The 16,217-nt window shown below is 38.5% G+C and overlaps 1 protein-coding gene across 4 annotated transcripts in view; it reads right to left on the reverse strand.

The window, feature by feature from the left end:
* The window catches only part of DYNC2LI1 (dynein cytoplasmic 2 light intermediate chain 1), a 49,460-nt gene that overhangs the window by 23,477 nt on the left and 9,766 nt on the right, over positions 1 to 16,217 (reverse strand). For all 4 annotated transcript variants that reach the window (XR_002177920.3, XM_019943226.3, XM_019943228.3 and 1 more), the window contains exons 3-4: positions 3,463 to 3,497; positions 2,037 to 2,106 (exon numbers count right to left, since the gene is read on the reverse strand). Coding sequence is in view for 3 of the 4 variants with exons in the window: in XM_019943226.3 (XP_019798785.1) it covers positions 2,037 to 2,106; positions 3,463 to 3,497 (105 nt within the window). In the remaining variant the exon portion in view is untranslated. The remainder of the gene's footprint in view (positions 1 to 2,036; positions 2,107 to 3,462; positions 3,498 to 16,217) is intronic.

The raw sequence follows: 16,217 nt of genomic DNA on the forward strand, positions 1-16,217 counted from the left end.
CCTCAAGACCATTTCTTGGCAATTTTTTGAAAGTTAAGGAAAGGAAATTTTTTCCTTTCTCTATTCCATCCCTCAAAATGCACCAAAACCTCTATTCCAAAGAACAAAAATGAAACATTAAGAATGTACATGTGTACTAAATGCCCTAATTCTACCCTAACCTAATAGAAGACATTAAACTGTGCCCCAATTCTGTAAATATCACATGTAGCAGACACTCACTCAAATTAGAAATAAAATTAACAAATTGAACACATTTGGAATTATCTTTTTGAAAACAATTATAATTTTAGATAGAAATAAAACAGTTGAACAGGAAAACATCCTAATTGAGGGAGGCAGAAGCTCACAAAATAAATCAGACACACAGACAAGACATGAGGAAACGGGAAGAACAGGTGGCAGTCCGGGCTGTAGACTGGGATTTCCTGGGCAATAGTATATAAGCAGCTGGTCTGTGCCTGACTTCCCTGGGGAATGTAACCGGTTGGCACTGGCCATACAAGCGGTAGGTGGGGGAACAAGGAGAGACTCAACAACTGTTTCCCTTTTTAGAGGACTCCAACACTAGGGGATTGAAAGGGCTGGGCAGCCAAAGGGCTGGGTAGCTTGGAAATAAGACCATCTATTCCATGACAGCTCTCCTACACCACCAGCTAGCTGATGGCATCTCTGCCTCTGGCCAGATACTAAGGAAACTTCAGGACACCAAGATTGTGTGAGGAGCTGATAAAGCTCTTCCACTTAGAAGTTTTAGGAGACATTAAATCTGAGAAAGATGTGAAGCCCATCTTTGAATGAATATGGAAAAGCCCAACTTGATAGCACAAAGTTTAACAGAAACAAATAGGTGAAAAAGAATCACATGAGTTTTTATGTGTCTAATACCATGAACTTGGAAGAGGCAGGTGGTCATTAAAGCAGTTTTAGATGAATATATATATTTTGCATTTTTGACAAGTTATCTCAACCATTAAAATTGTTTTGCAGTTGCTATTTGAATCATTAATGTTTGTGGGGGAAATAAGTTTGCATTGGAAAATCTCCCTTGATTCACAACTGGATGAAGAAAAGTTTTTAGAGCTCTTAAAAGTTAAGCTTATGAAAGTTGTCTCAGAGTTTCCCATGAAAAGGATAATTCCATTTCTAGGCTTATCACTCATGCAAAATTCATGTGAGTCACAAAAATAAAGTCCTCCCCCATCTCAATATATTACTTTTTTTCTTTCCTCTTTTTAATTTCACAGTTTTAATAACCAGCTTCGCATTGGTGAATCCAGGAAGCAGCAACAGCCCATTTTAACTGTTTATATACACTGTCTAATAATCAAACACTTGGACTGGATCAATCTATAAAAATTTGCCTCTGTTATGGGAGATATGGGACCTTCTACTGTAATCTAGATTGTTCTTCCGTACATCTAATTTTTTTTTTAAAAGACCTCTTTTTCATATGAGAACTCCAAAAGAGAATTCCATTTAGGAATTTTTATTCCTCTAACATACACTATAAGTTCTCCCTGTACCCTGAACAATGTCTAATTTTCCTCTGTAGATACACTAACACAGTGAAAACAGGATTATAGCCAATTAGGGCCTGTGGTCTCAAATAGCATTACCAACTTCAAGATGTATTTGTAAAAATGCTAATAATCTGGATTTTGACCAGTATTTTTTCATAAATATTCCACAGGTCAAATTCATATTTTTAGCAGATTTTTTGAAGACAGAAGATAACTCACGATGTTATTCTCATTTGAAAGAAGAAAATATGCCAAAAAACTGTACAATAAAGTTACAAAGGAATCCAATTCAAGCATTTTAAGACATAACAAATGAGAAGGCCAAAATATTTCCCCACAGTTAGGTTGGCTTCATATGTGCTGAGTTGCATTTGAGTTAAAAAGTACATAGCTATGAAGTGTACAGCTGGATATGTGCAACGATTGTATGTAAGATGGAAAATATAAAATACAACGTCAGTATCCTCACTTCTCCATGTATGTGTAGCGCAGCATCACCAAAAAGACACTCACTATGTTATGTCCTTTTGCTCTCCTTCCATATGTATATTCCAAGGCTAAGGTTGGTTTTGGTGGCTCATCCCTGCACAATAAAAGACAGGTAGTATTACCATCATGGGTGGAATTATTTTCTTACGCTATCATCTTACCTGATTTATTTTTGCTTCCTCTTAAAAACTTTGATTAGTAGAGAAGTTACACCTTGTATAACACATTGAGATAAAAATGATTAAGAATTTATACAAAAATTAAATAAGCCAAAAAAAAAAAAATTAAATAAGCCTTCAAAATACCATCTTTAGTAGCAACTGCAGAGCATAATGGCACCTGCATGTAGTGGCAGCACCTAGCAACACTGTTGGGGGAGTAGAGAAGGTGCTGGCAGTGTTGGTGGCCATGTTAGGGCACAAGCTCTCTGCATGCAGGCCACGTGGGAAGCACTGACAGCAGGTTTGTGCTCAGCCTTGATGTGGGGAGCTGGGAACCTAATGACTATCAATTTAACGGCAACATCAATGAAAGATTTTTATACAGTTCTCAATCTGAAATCACGGTTCAAACGTAGGCATCATTTAGCTAATGAGAGCTACAAACAAACAAGACTTTCCTTATCAACTTCCTGCAACACCTACCAATCATAATCCTAAATCTTAATCTGGTGGCATGCTTCTATGGTATAGAAGATTAGGAAGTATATAAAACAAATGGTAACATGCACAGTTTAAAGACCAATAATGTGCTTCAAAAGTAAACCCATGAGAGGGCTTCCCTGGTGGCACAGTGGTTAAGAATCCGTCTGCCAATGCAAGGGACACGGGTTCAAGCCCTGGTCTAGGAAGATCAGCAACTAAGCCCGTGCGCCACAACTACTGAGCCTGCGCTGTAGAGCCCGAGAGCCACACAACTACTGAAGCCCACATGCCTAGAGGCCGTGCTCCACAACAAGAGAAGCCACTGCAATGAGAAGCCCACACACCGCAAAGAAGAGCAGCCCTCGCTCGCAACTAGAGAAAGCCCACGCGCAGCAACGAAGACCCAATGCAGCCAAAAATAAAAATAAATTAAAAAAAAAGTATACCCATGAGCAATTCGAAGATTGTAATTAATGTTCAAACAGTCATGAACTAGATAGAACTAAAAAGTTTAAATATCAGAGTAGCAGAGCCAAAATAAGCAAGTACTATGGTAGACTGAGTAATTATGTTAATTTCTCCCCCCAAATAAGGAAATCCAATATTAATCCTGTACAATTTCTTTTTGCTTGTTGTTGGTTTTATCTTTAAAGGAGATTGTAAAAGCCATAATAAGGATTCACTAAGAATTAAAATATTTTGTTTCGGCCTCAAAATTATTCTCTTTCCGTATGTCTTTTAGATTCTAACTTGCCCTACGCAACAAGAAAAAGCAAATGTAGTCTAGAGGTTAACCTAACACTTACCTGTCAAGACACCTTAGAATAATAGTAGTCTTTCCCTGGAAATTCAAAAAGAAAGAAATACTGTGTTAATGTCATCCACATGTAAAATTTTATTATTGTTCGTAATTGTGGCCCAAAATAGCTTTTAATCACTTGAATGATAAATTACCTGGAAACTAGAAACTTTCAGAATTATTCCTAAGTTTGATGAGTAGAAAAAGTTAACTGTCAACTTTCCATCAGAGTGCAACTACACTGCTATTATTATAATTATAAAGTCCCACAGATGACAAATACTAGCAAATCAAACCTCATTTTAGTGGTCAACTTGGCAGCTGTCTTAAATTTTCTCTCTACTCATCAATGCTAATTACTGGTTAAGCTGATGATTAGTGTCTTCTAACATGTTTTAATTCCAATTTGTTGAAGTGGAAATAAAAAAAGATAACATACAAATAAAGGACATGTTGAAAATATGTTCCAAGTAAGCAATCCAGATACCAGGTTAGAGTACTTTTTTGGGTTTGTTTTATTTCTAGGAGATGTATTTATTCTAAATTTCTTTTTAGGAGTAAGGATATATAGGATGGCATATAGGATATCCCATCTCTGCCACTAATCATGAAACTTAACTTCACATCTTAACCAGGGACTGGCTCAGTGGTTTAAATCATTGTGTTTGTTTTCTTAAAACTATTTTTTTTAAACAAACAATCTCTTACAAGAAAATAGACAAAAGAGAAGCAGAGGGGAAAGCTCTACCGAAGGAAACCTTCAGGATCCAAAGAAAGCAGTTTGGAAAACTGTGGACTCTACCAAAAACACAGATTATTTTATTATACATGTGTTTTTTTAAGCCAAGAAAGCTATAATATTTACCAAAAAAAAGAGATAATCATAAATAAATGACTCCAGATTATATCTGGGCTATGATCAAATTGAATGACTTTTTTTGGTAATGAGATATATAAATAATTGGAATAGTACTAAAAATATATATTATTGAAGGATATTTATTGGTAGGTGTTATATCAGAGTGAAAAACTAGAAACAATCTAAATGTCCCAAATGGGGAACTGATTGGCTATATTAATAACGGCAATCCGTATAATGGAATAACATGCAGCTAACAGGAATGATGACATAGGAATATACATACTGACATGGTAAGACATGCATAATAGATTATGCATGACCCTGTTTTCAGTTAAAAAGCTTCTTTTCCTACTTCTTTGAGATGCACATACATATATAATATGCATAGATACAGAGAGAGAGAAAAAAATACAAAAATGAATCCAGAGAGACATCACATGTTAACAGTGAATGTTTCCAGGTGGTAACTTTGTAGGTGATTAATTTTTTTTAAGAAAATAAAGATCTTCTAATTATCCCTTACCGAATGTGTACATGTAGAATATTTTTAAAGTTTTAAATAAATGAGGACTATAATACCTAAAAATTAATGTATTCTAGGTACAAGAAAGTATACAGAATTACTATATTTTAGAATTGGAAGGAATCTTAGATAATATCTAGCCAATTTTCTCAAGTTCTCATGATCCCATAGTGTTGATTTAAATTATTTTTATTATAATTTCACTTAAATGTATAAGACTACTTGGTGGAATTCCAAATAAACTCAACTCTGGGCACTGAAGTCAACTTTTAGATTACCATTAAAATAATGAACCAAATTAAAAAAATTCACTAGTAAACTGTTGCGCTCTGAGAATGCATCCACAGACCCCCGGGTTTCCTAGTCCAAGAAGCACTGACACAGTACAAGTTCATTTAAAGACTATCAAAATGAATCCCATCTTCCCTTCTATTACTTCAATCACAGCAGTAGAGTAAACAATTACTCTACTTCTCTTCTCTGGCAAGAATCTTAGAGGCTTGTATCAGTCTACCCTCATGGGTGCCATCTCTTCTGGCTTACAGTCTCCCTCTCCCTCTCAGCTACTGTCATTAGTCTTGTTAACTTCACACCCACATGGGCACGGGCAACCCCCCTAAGACCCCGACCTCTCAGTCCCCTTTGCCTCCTCAAGAGACTTTTTCCTTCACTTTACTTCTGCTACATGTCACTTTCAAGGTTCTATTTTGAACCATTTCACTACTGGAAATTGTACCACTTCCAAAATCACACAAACAACACATTCTCTAACCACTCCCACAGGAATAACTCTTTAGCTTTAGTGAGAGGCCTCCAAAGTCCATCCATCCTTCTGGGACACAGCTGGAAACAGAGGGGTGCTCAGGCTACCTGAGCACTGACGCTGCCCGGTAAAGATGTAGCTTCACTGATGCAGAAGTTAGTTCCTGAAAGCCTCATGTCTGTTAACAGGTAGAAGCATGAAGCACAGAAATAAAGTAGTATTATATACACTATATATATATAAAATATCATAAAATAGACAGTCCCCAACTTAGGACAGTTCCACTTATGATTTTTTGACTTTATGATGATGTGAAATTGATATAGACTCAGTAGAAACTACACTTTGAATTTTAAATTTTGACCTTTTCCCGGGCTAATGATATGCACTAATATACTCTCTCATGATGGTGGGCTGCAGCTCCCAGTCAGCCCCTCGATCACGAGGGTAAACAACCAATACACTTACAACCATTCTGTATGCACACAGCCATTCTGTTTTTCACTTTCAATACAGTATTCAATAAGTTACATGAGATATTCAACACCTTATTATAAAATAGGCTTTGTGTTAGATAACTTTGCTCAACTGTAAGCTAATATAAGTGTTTTGAGCACATTTAAGGTAGGTTAGGCTAAGCTATGATGTAGGTTAGGTTAGATGTATTAAATGCATTTTCAACTGACGGTATTTTCAACTTATGATAGGCTTACTGGGATGTAACCCCATTGTAAGTCGAGGAAGGTCTGTAATATAAACCCCAAATAAGATGAATTTCAGCAGCTGCAAGCCTCAACCTTTTTTAGACAGTGTCACCAGCAGTTCTACGTCTCTGGCAGAAACTCTGTGGGCCAAGCAAAGCTGCATGAAGATAGGATGCATCTGTTCCTGCTCTGTACGGCCACTTCCAAAACCTTTTTTATCCTTGGCTAAACAAGGGAAACTTACAGTCAGTGGGGAGGGGTCTCTTGCTACTAAAGTGTTCCAAAGGATATGCTGTCCTTTTCACAACAATAAACAGCCCTTTGACAAACATCATTGTAACAATTCAATTATTCCTTAAATGAGATTCCTAAAAGTGAACTAACTGAATATAAAATATGAATATTATTTAAGATACTGACTTATTGACTTAGATGCTGACTTAGATATTTAAATGGATCCTGGCTTTTATACTCAACTGAGGTAGAAGACCTTAATAGTTTCAAATTATGAAATAAAAGTTAAAATACTTAAAATTATATTTACTATTATAATTTTTCCTAGATCAATATAAGTACTTTTTAACTCACACTAAATATGGTATTAGCTAAGTATAAAATTAGTTCATTAACTTCAAGCTCAATGGTTCCATGACCATGAATTTGCACAAAATGTCTAAATATTGTTTTCAAAATGTAATTATTCTAATATTAGGTGATAAAAAATAAAATAATTCATTTCACATGTAAAATTCTTTCATCTGGGTATTTTTCAATCATGTCTTAGTGAGAATGTTAATACTGTCATCAACATTATTTCTTAATTAACTGCCCCCTTAAATGATTATTCTATGTGAAATTAGCTCTCTGTTGATCTAAAGGGTATGCTATACCTGTGCACCTGTCAACCCATGGATTTTGGGTGACTTCTGCTAATCTGTGTGGAGATAAATGACATTACTAGGGTCAGAAATGACAAACAGATTGTTGTATCTCAACCGCCAGCACTTTCCTAGAATGCTGTGGATCAGATGTCATCTTCAGGCTCAGCAGAAAAAGGCACCACGATTGATAAGATGTGTGTGGAAGATGTGTGCCTAGTGTTTGCTATCCTTTAAGGGACCCTGGAAAGCACCTTCTGACAACCAGATCTTAGACTATGGGAAACTGGAAAAGTAAAAATGTAGAGGTCTGGATAGCTTCCTTCCCACTTTTCTACCACCTAGAGATTCAGGTTTAGGGTGAGAAAGTGAGCTCTGGGAAGTGAAAGACTAGTCAGTGACAAAGTTTTCTGGGCCACACTCTAGGAATACTAGAATGATTAACCCTTTAAAAAAATTTTTTTCTGCAAGCTTTATTTTTTACCTTTTCCATTATGGTTTATTACAGGATATTGAATATAGTTCCTCAGCTATACAGTAAAACCTTGTTGTTTATCCATTCTGTATTTAATAGTTTACACAGAATGATTATCCCTTGAAAAGAGAGGAAACATGTCAAGAGGATCAGAAGACCATGCCTAGAAACTTGACAATCAAATGAGAGCACAGAAAACAAGAGAGAAAGGTCTGGATAAATTGAGATGTCATTAGGTATGATATTAAGAAAAAATTTTAAAGAGAATAATGGAAGAAGGTCCATGTAATTCATAGGACAAAACTGCTGAGACAATGCCTTAGAATAATATATTAAAGCCACAGACGCAAAACTACAAGTAATAAGTTCAGTATTATCACAGGAAAACAAAATGACCTTATATATATTACCAAAACCTGTGGCATGAGTGAGTGCAATATCAATGTGAAGAATAAAAAGAGACAGAAGAGGAGGAAAAATGCAGCACACTTTGTGTATCTGTATGGAAACTTACAAACATGCAGGTGGTGGCAGCATAAACAAATGCATTTGCATGAAAATAAATAAACAGGGACTTCCCTGGTGGCACAGTGGTTGAGAGTCTGCCTGCCAATACAGGGGACACAAGTTTAAGCCCTGGTCCGTGAGGATCCCACATGCCGCGGAGCAACTAAGCCCGTGCGCCACAACTACTGAGCCTGCGCTCTAGAGCCCGTGAGCCACAACTACTGAGCCTGCGTGCCACAACTACTGAAGCCCGCACACCTAGAGCCTGTGGTCTGCAACAAGCCACCGCAATGAGAAGCCCACGCACCACAACAAAGAGTAGCCCCCACCTGCCACAACTAGAGAAAACCTGTGTGCAGCAACGAAGACCCAACACAGCCAAAAATAAATTAAAAAAAAAAAAAGCTTAAAAAAAGAAAAAAAATGAACAGGGACTTCCCTGGTGGCACAGTGGTTGAGAGTCTGCCTGCCAATGCAGGGGACACAGGTTCAAGCCCTGGTCAGGGTGGATCCCACATGCCATGGAGCAACTAAGCCCGTGCGCCACAACTACTGAGCCTGCGCTCTAGAGCCTGCAAGCCACAACTACTGAGCCCATGTGCCACAACTACTGAAGCCTGTGCGCCTAGAGCCCATGCTCTGCAATAAGGGAGTCCGCTGTGATGAGAGGTCCGCACGCTGTGGCAGGGAGTAGCCCCCGCTTGCTACAGCTGGATGAAGCCTACGCACAGCAACAAAGACCCAACACAGCCAAAAATAATTAAATAAATTAATTTTAAAAAAAGAAAATAAATGAACAGAATGCATGTAACCTCATGGACGTATACTAGAGACTGTAGCCTGACCATGTGACATGAATAATACAAAGGATATCTCATGACACACATCACAAGAGGAATATGGACAAAGTATAATAGTGCAGGGGATAACAACTATTCAAGACAGTGTCTAAGTCAGTTTGAATTGAGTTTTCTGTCACTCCCAAAGGAAATAATCCAGACTCACACAGAAACTAGGGTCAAAGAGAGGTTAAGTGACTTGTTCCAACCTAGAATTCTATACCTAGGTAAACTTTCAATCCAGAGTGAGGGTAAAATAAAGACATTTTAGATAAGCAAGGTCTCAAAAAGTTTACTACCCATGTATACTTTCCCAGGAAACTACAAAAGAATGTGCTCCACAAAGATAAGTGAGTAAATCAAGAAAACGGAAGACACAGGATCCAGGAAACTGAAGCTCCAACACAAGAAAGATGCAAAGGGAGTCCCCAAGATGTTGGGGAGGGACAGTAGCTATGCAGCTGCCCCCAGGAATAACCAGTACAGACTACACAGAAGGTTCAAAGATGGGAGGACTCTGGCTGGAGAGGGGTACTTTCAGATGATTTGATACAACTGACCACATGAAGATTTGCATTGACCATCTGTTGGGGATTGTGGAAAAAATTAGCAATAGGTACATGGGGAGCCAGCTTCAAGGATGGTTCCCCAACTGGAAAACCAATTAAATTTCAAGTCCCACCAGTGGAACGCTGCACCAGGACACTGAGATATACTGATAGTTCCCTCTTCCCCTGAGGCCTCACCCTGGAAGTGACTTTTTATCTTCTTTTGGTCCAACAGTGAGAGGCAGAGACAAGATGGCAGAGAAGAAGGACTTGAGCTCACCTCCTCCCATGAAAACATCAAAATCACAACTAACTGCTGAACAACCATCAACAAAAAAAGACTCAAACCTACCAAAAAAGATACTCTACATACAAAGACAAAGAAGAAGATGGTAGGAGGGGCACTTTCACAATATAATCAAATCCCACACCCACTGGGTGGGTGACCCACAAACTGGAAAATAATTATATCTCAGAGGTTCTCCCACAGGAATGAGAGTTCTGAGCCCCATGTCAGGCTCCCCAGCCTGGGGGTGTCTGGCTTCAGGAGGAGGAGCCCCAAGAGCATTTGGCTTTGAAGGCCAGTGGGGCTTGAGTGTAGGAGCTCCACAGGACTGGGGGAAACAGAGACTCCACTCTTGGAGGGCGCACACAAGGTTTCACGTACACTGGGATCCAGGGCAAGGCAGTGACTCCACAGGAGCCTGGGCCAGACCTACTGGAAGGTCCTGGAGGATTTCCTGGGGAGGCAGAGGTCAGCTGTGGCTCACTGCGGGGGCAACAACACTGGTGGCAGAGGCCCCAGCGAATATTCATTGGCGTGAGCTCTCCTGGAGGTCACCACTTTGGCACTGAGACCTGGCCCCACCCAACAGCCTGCAGGCTCCAGTGCTGGGACACCTTAGGCCAAACAACCAACAGGATGGGAACCCAGCACCACCCATCAGCAGACAGGCTACCTAAAGTCATCCTGATCTCACAGCCATCTCTAAACACACTCTTTAACATGGCCCTACCCACCAGAGGGACAAGACCCAGCTCCAACCACCAGTGGGCAGGCACCAGTCCCTCCCACCAGGAAGCCTGCATAAGCCCCTGGACCAACCTCACCCACTTGGGGGCAGACACCAGAAGCAAGAGAAGCTACAATCCTGCAGCCTGAGGACCAGAGGCCATAAACACAGAAAGTTAGACAAAATGAGACAGTAGAGAAATATGTTCCAGATGAATGAACAAGATTAAACTCCAGGAGAACAACAAGTGAATTGGAGATAGGCAATCTTCCTGAAAAAGAAATCAGAGTAACCATAGTAAAGATGATCCGAGATCTTGGAAAAAGAATGGAGGCACAGACCAAGAAGATACATGAAATGTTTAACAAAGAGCTAGAAGATTTAAAGAACAGAGATGAATAATACAATAACTGGAATGAAAAATACACTATAAGGAATCAATAGCAGAATAAATGAGGCAGAAGAACGAATAAGTGAGCTGGAAGACAGATGGGTGGAAATCACTGCTGCAGAACAGAAAAAAGAAAAAAGTATGAAAAGAAAAGAGGACAGTCTAAGAAACCTCTGGGACAACATTAAATGCACCAACATTCACATTATAGGGGTCCTAGAAAGAGAAGAGAGAAAGGGCCTGAAAAGATATTTGAAGAGATAATAGCAGAAAACTTCCCTAACATGGGAAAGGAAATAGCCACCCAAGTCCAGGAAGCACAGAGAGTCCCATACAGGATAAACCCAAGGAGGAACATGCCAAGACACATATTAATCAAACTGACAAAAATTAAAGACAAAGAAAAATTAATGAAAGCAGCAAGGGAAAAACGACAAATAACACACAAGGGAACTCCCATAAGGTTAACAGCTTATTTCTCAGCAGACACTCTACAAGCCATAAGGGAGTGGCACGATATACTTAAAGTGATGAAAGGGAAGAACCTACACCCAAGATTACTCTACGCAGAAAGCATCTCATTCATTGGACGGAGAAATCAGAAGCTTTACAGACAAGCAAAAGCTAAGAGAATTCAGCACCACCAAACCAGCTCTACAACAAATGCTAAAGGAACTTCTCTAAGTGGGAAACACAAGAGAAGAAAAGGACCTACAAAAACAAACCCAAAACAATTAAGAAAATGGTCATAGGAACACACATATCGATAATTACCTTAAACGTGAATGGATTAAATGCTTCAGCCAAAAGACACAGGCTTGCTGAATGGATAAAACAAGACCCATCTATATGCTGTCTACAAGAGACCCACTTCAGACTGAGGGGATGGAAAAAGATATTCCATGCAAATGGAAATCAAAAGAAAGCTGGAGTAGCAATACTCATATCAGATAAAATAGACTTTAAAATAAAGAATGTTACAAGAGACAAGAAAGGATACTACATAATGATCAAGGAATCAATCCAAAAAAGAAGATATAACAATTATAAATATATATGCACCCAACACAGGAGCACCTCAATACATAAGGCAACTGCTAACAGCTGTAAAACAGGAAAACGACAGTAACACAATAATAGTGGGGAACTTTAAAGCCTCACTTACACCAATGGACAGATCATCCAAAATGAAAATAAATAAGGAAACAGAAGCTTTAAATGACACAATAGACCAAATAGATTTAATTGATATTTATAGGACATTCCATCCAAAAACAGCAGATTACACTTTCTTCTCAAGTGCGCACGGAATATTCTCCAGGATAGAGCACATCCTGGGTCCCAAATCAAGCCTCAGTAAATTTAAGACAGTAGAAATCATATCAAGCATCTTTTCTGACTACAATGCTATGAGATTAGAAATCAATTAAAGGGAAAAAAACGTAAAAAACACAAACACATGGAGGCTAAACAATACGTTACTAAATAACCAAGAGATCACTGAAGAAATCAAAGAGGAAATCAAAAAATACCTAGAAACAAATGACAATGAAAACACGACAATCCAAAACCTATGAGATGCAGCAAAAGCAGTTCTAAAAGGGAAGTTTACAGCCATACAAGCCTACCTCAAGAAACAAGAAAAATCTCAAATAAACAACCTAATGTTACACCTAAAGGAACTAGAGAAAGAAGAAAAAACAAAACCCAAAGTTAGCAGAAGGAAAGAAATCATCGAGATCAGAGCAGAAATAAATGAAATAGAAACAAAGAAAACAACAGCAAAGGTCAATAAAACTAAAAGCTGGTTCTTTGAGAAGATAAATAAAATGGATAAACAATTAGCCAGACTCACCAAGAAAAAGAGGGAGAGGACTCAAATCAATAAAATTAGAAATGAAAAAGAAGTTACAACAGACACCACAGAAATACAAAGCATCCTAAGAGACTACTACAAGCAACTCTATGCTAATAAAATGGACAACCTGGAAGAAATGGACAAATTCTTAGAAAGGTATAACCTTCGAAGACTGAAGAGGAAGAAATAGAAAATATGAACAGACCAATCACAAGTAATGAAATTGAAACTGTGATTAAAGTGCTTCCAACAAGGGCTTCCCTGGTGGTGCAGTGGTTAAGAATCCACCTGCCGATGCAGGGGACCGGGTTCGAGCCCTGGTGTGGGAAGTTCCCACATGCCACGGAGCAACAAAGTCCAGGCACCACAACTACTGAGCCTGTGCTCTAGAGCCCGTGAGCCACAACTACGGAAGCTCGCATGACTAGAGCCCATGCTCCATAACAAGAGAATCCACCGCAATGAGAAGCCCGCGCATGGCAATGAAGAGTAGCCCCCACTCGCCACAACTAGAGAAAGCACGCACGCAGCAAGGAAGACCCAACGCAGCCAAAAATAAATAAATTAAATTAATTAATTTAAAAAATCATATTAAAAGGCTATAGAAAAAAAACTTCCAACAAACAAAATGCAGGACCAGATGGCTTCACAGGTGAATTCTATCAAACGTTTAGAGAAGAGCTAACATCCATCCTTCTCAAACTCTTCCAAAAAATTGCAGAAGAAGGAAAACCCGTGAACTCATTCTATGAGGCCACCATCACCCTGATACCAAAACCAGACAAAGCTACTACAAAAAAAGAAAATTATAGACCAATATAACTGATGAATACAGATGTAAAAATCCTCAACAAAATACTAGCAAACAGAATCCAACAACACATTAAAAGAATCATACACCATGATCAAGTGGGATTTATCCCAGGGATGCAAGGATTCTTCAATATACACAAATCAATGTGATACACCATATTAACAAACTGAAGAAAAACCATATGATTATCTCAATAGATGCAGAAAAAGCTTTTGACAAAATTCCACACCCATTTATGATAAAAACTCTCCAGAAAGTGGGCATAGAAGGAACCTACCTCAACATAATAAAGGCCATATATGACAAACCCACAGCAAACTTCATTCTCAATGGTGAAAAACTGAAAGCATTTCCCCTAAGATCAGGAAAAAGACAAGGATGTCCACTCTCACCACTATTATTCAACATAGTTATGGAAGTCCTGGCCATGGCAATCAGAGAAGAAAAAGAAATAAAAGGAATCCAAACTGGAAAAGAAGAAATAAAACTGTCACTGTTTGCAGATGACATGATATTATAAATAGAGAATCCTAAAGATGCCACCAGAAAACTACTGGAGCTAATCAATGAATTTGGTAAAGTTGCAGGATACAAAATTAATGCACAGAAATCTCTTGCATCTCTTGCAAATTCCCATACACTAATGATGAAAAATGTGAAAGAGAAATTAAGGAAACACTCCCATTTACCATTGCAACAAAAAGAATAAAATACTTAGGAATAAACCTACCTAGGGAGACAAAAGACCTGTATGCAGAAAACTATAAGACTCTGATGAAAGAAATTAAAGATGATACAAACAGATGGAGAGATATACCATGTTCTTGGATTGGAAGAATCAATACTGTGAAAAATGACTATACTACCCAAAGCAATCTACAGATTCAATGCAATCCCTATCAAATTACCAATGGCATTTTTTACAGAACTAGAACAAAAAATCTCAAAATTTGTATGGAGACACAAAGGACCCTGAATAGCCAAAGCAGTCTTGAGGGGAAAAAACAGAGCTGGAGGAATCAGACTCCCTGACTTCAGACTATACTACAAAGCTACAGTAATCAGGACAGTATGGTACTGGCAAAAAAACAGAAATATAGATCAGTGGAACAGGATAGAAAGCCCAGAGATAAACCCACGCACCTATGGTCAACTAATCTATGACAAAGGAGGCAAGGATATACAATGGAGAAAAGACAGTCTCTTAAACAAGTGGTGCTGGGAAAACTGGACAGCTCCATGTAAAAGAATGAAATTAGAACACTCCCTAACACCATACACAAAAATAAACTCAACATAGATTAGAGATCTAAATGTAAGACCAGGCACTATAAAACTCTTAGAGGAAAGCATAGGAAGAACACTCTTTGACATAAATCACAGCAAGATCTTTTTTGATACACCTCCTAGAGTAATGGAAGTAAAACCAAAAATAAGCAAATGGGACCTAATGAAACTTAAAAGCTTTTGCACAGCAAGGGAAACCATAAACAAGATGAAAAGACAACACTCAGAACGTAAGAAAATATTTGCAAACAAATCAATGGACAAAGGATTAATCTCCAAAACATATAAACAGCTCATGCAGCTCAATATTAAAAAAACAAACAACCCAATCCAAAAATGGGCAGAAGACCTAAATAGACATTTCTCCAAAGAAGACATACAGATGGCCAAGAGGCACAAGAAAAGCTGCTCAACATCACTAATTGCTAGAGAAATGCAAATCAAAACTAAATTGAGGGGTAAGGCAGGAATAAAGACACAGACCTCCTAGAGAACGGACTTGAGGTTATGGGGAGGGGGAAGGGTGAGCTGTGACAGGGCGAGAGAGAGTCATGGACATATACACACTAACAAACGTAGTAAGGTAGATAGCTAGTGGGAAGCAGCCGCATGGCACAGGGATATTGGCTCGGTGCTTTGTGACAGCCTGGAGGGGTGGGATAGGGAGGGTGGGAGGGAGGGAGACGCAAGAGGGAAGACATATGGGAACATATGTTTATGTATGACTGATTCACTTTGTCATAAAGCAGAAACTAACACACCATTGTAAAGCAATTATACCCCAATAAAGATGTTAAAAAATAATAATAATAAAAAAAACAAAAAAAAAACAAAAAAAAACTAAATTGAGGTATCACCTCACATCAGTTAGAATGGGTATCATCAGAAAATCTACAAACAACAAATGCTGGAGAGGGTGTGGAGAAAAGGGAACCCTCCTGCACTGTTGGTAGGAATGTAAATTGATACAGCCACTATGGAGAACAGTATGGAGGTTCCTTAAAAAACTAAAAATAGAATTACCATATGATCCAGCAATCCCACTACTGGGCATATAACCAGAGAAAACCATAATTCAAAAACACACATGCACCCCAATGTTCACTGCAGCACTATTTACAATAGCCAGGTCATGGAAGCAACCTAAATGCCCATCGACAGATGAATGGATAGAGAAGATGTGGTACATATATACAATGGAATATTACTCAGCCATAAAAAAGAAAGGAATTGGGTCATTTGTAGAGACGTGGATGCATCTAGAGACTGTCATACAGAGTGAAGCAAGTCAGAAGGAGAA

The sequence above is a fragment of the Tursiops truncatus genome, chromosome 14 (assembly GCF_011762595.2).
Source record: "Tursiops truncatus isolate mTurTru1 chromosome 14, mTurTru1.mat.Y, whole genome shotgun sequence".
Lineage (NCBI taxonomy): Eukaryota > Metazoa > Chordata > Mammalia > Artiodactyla > Delphinidae > Tursiops > Tursiops truncatus.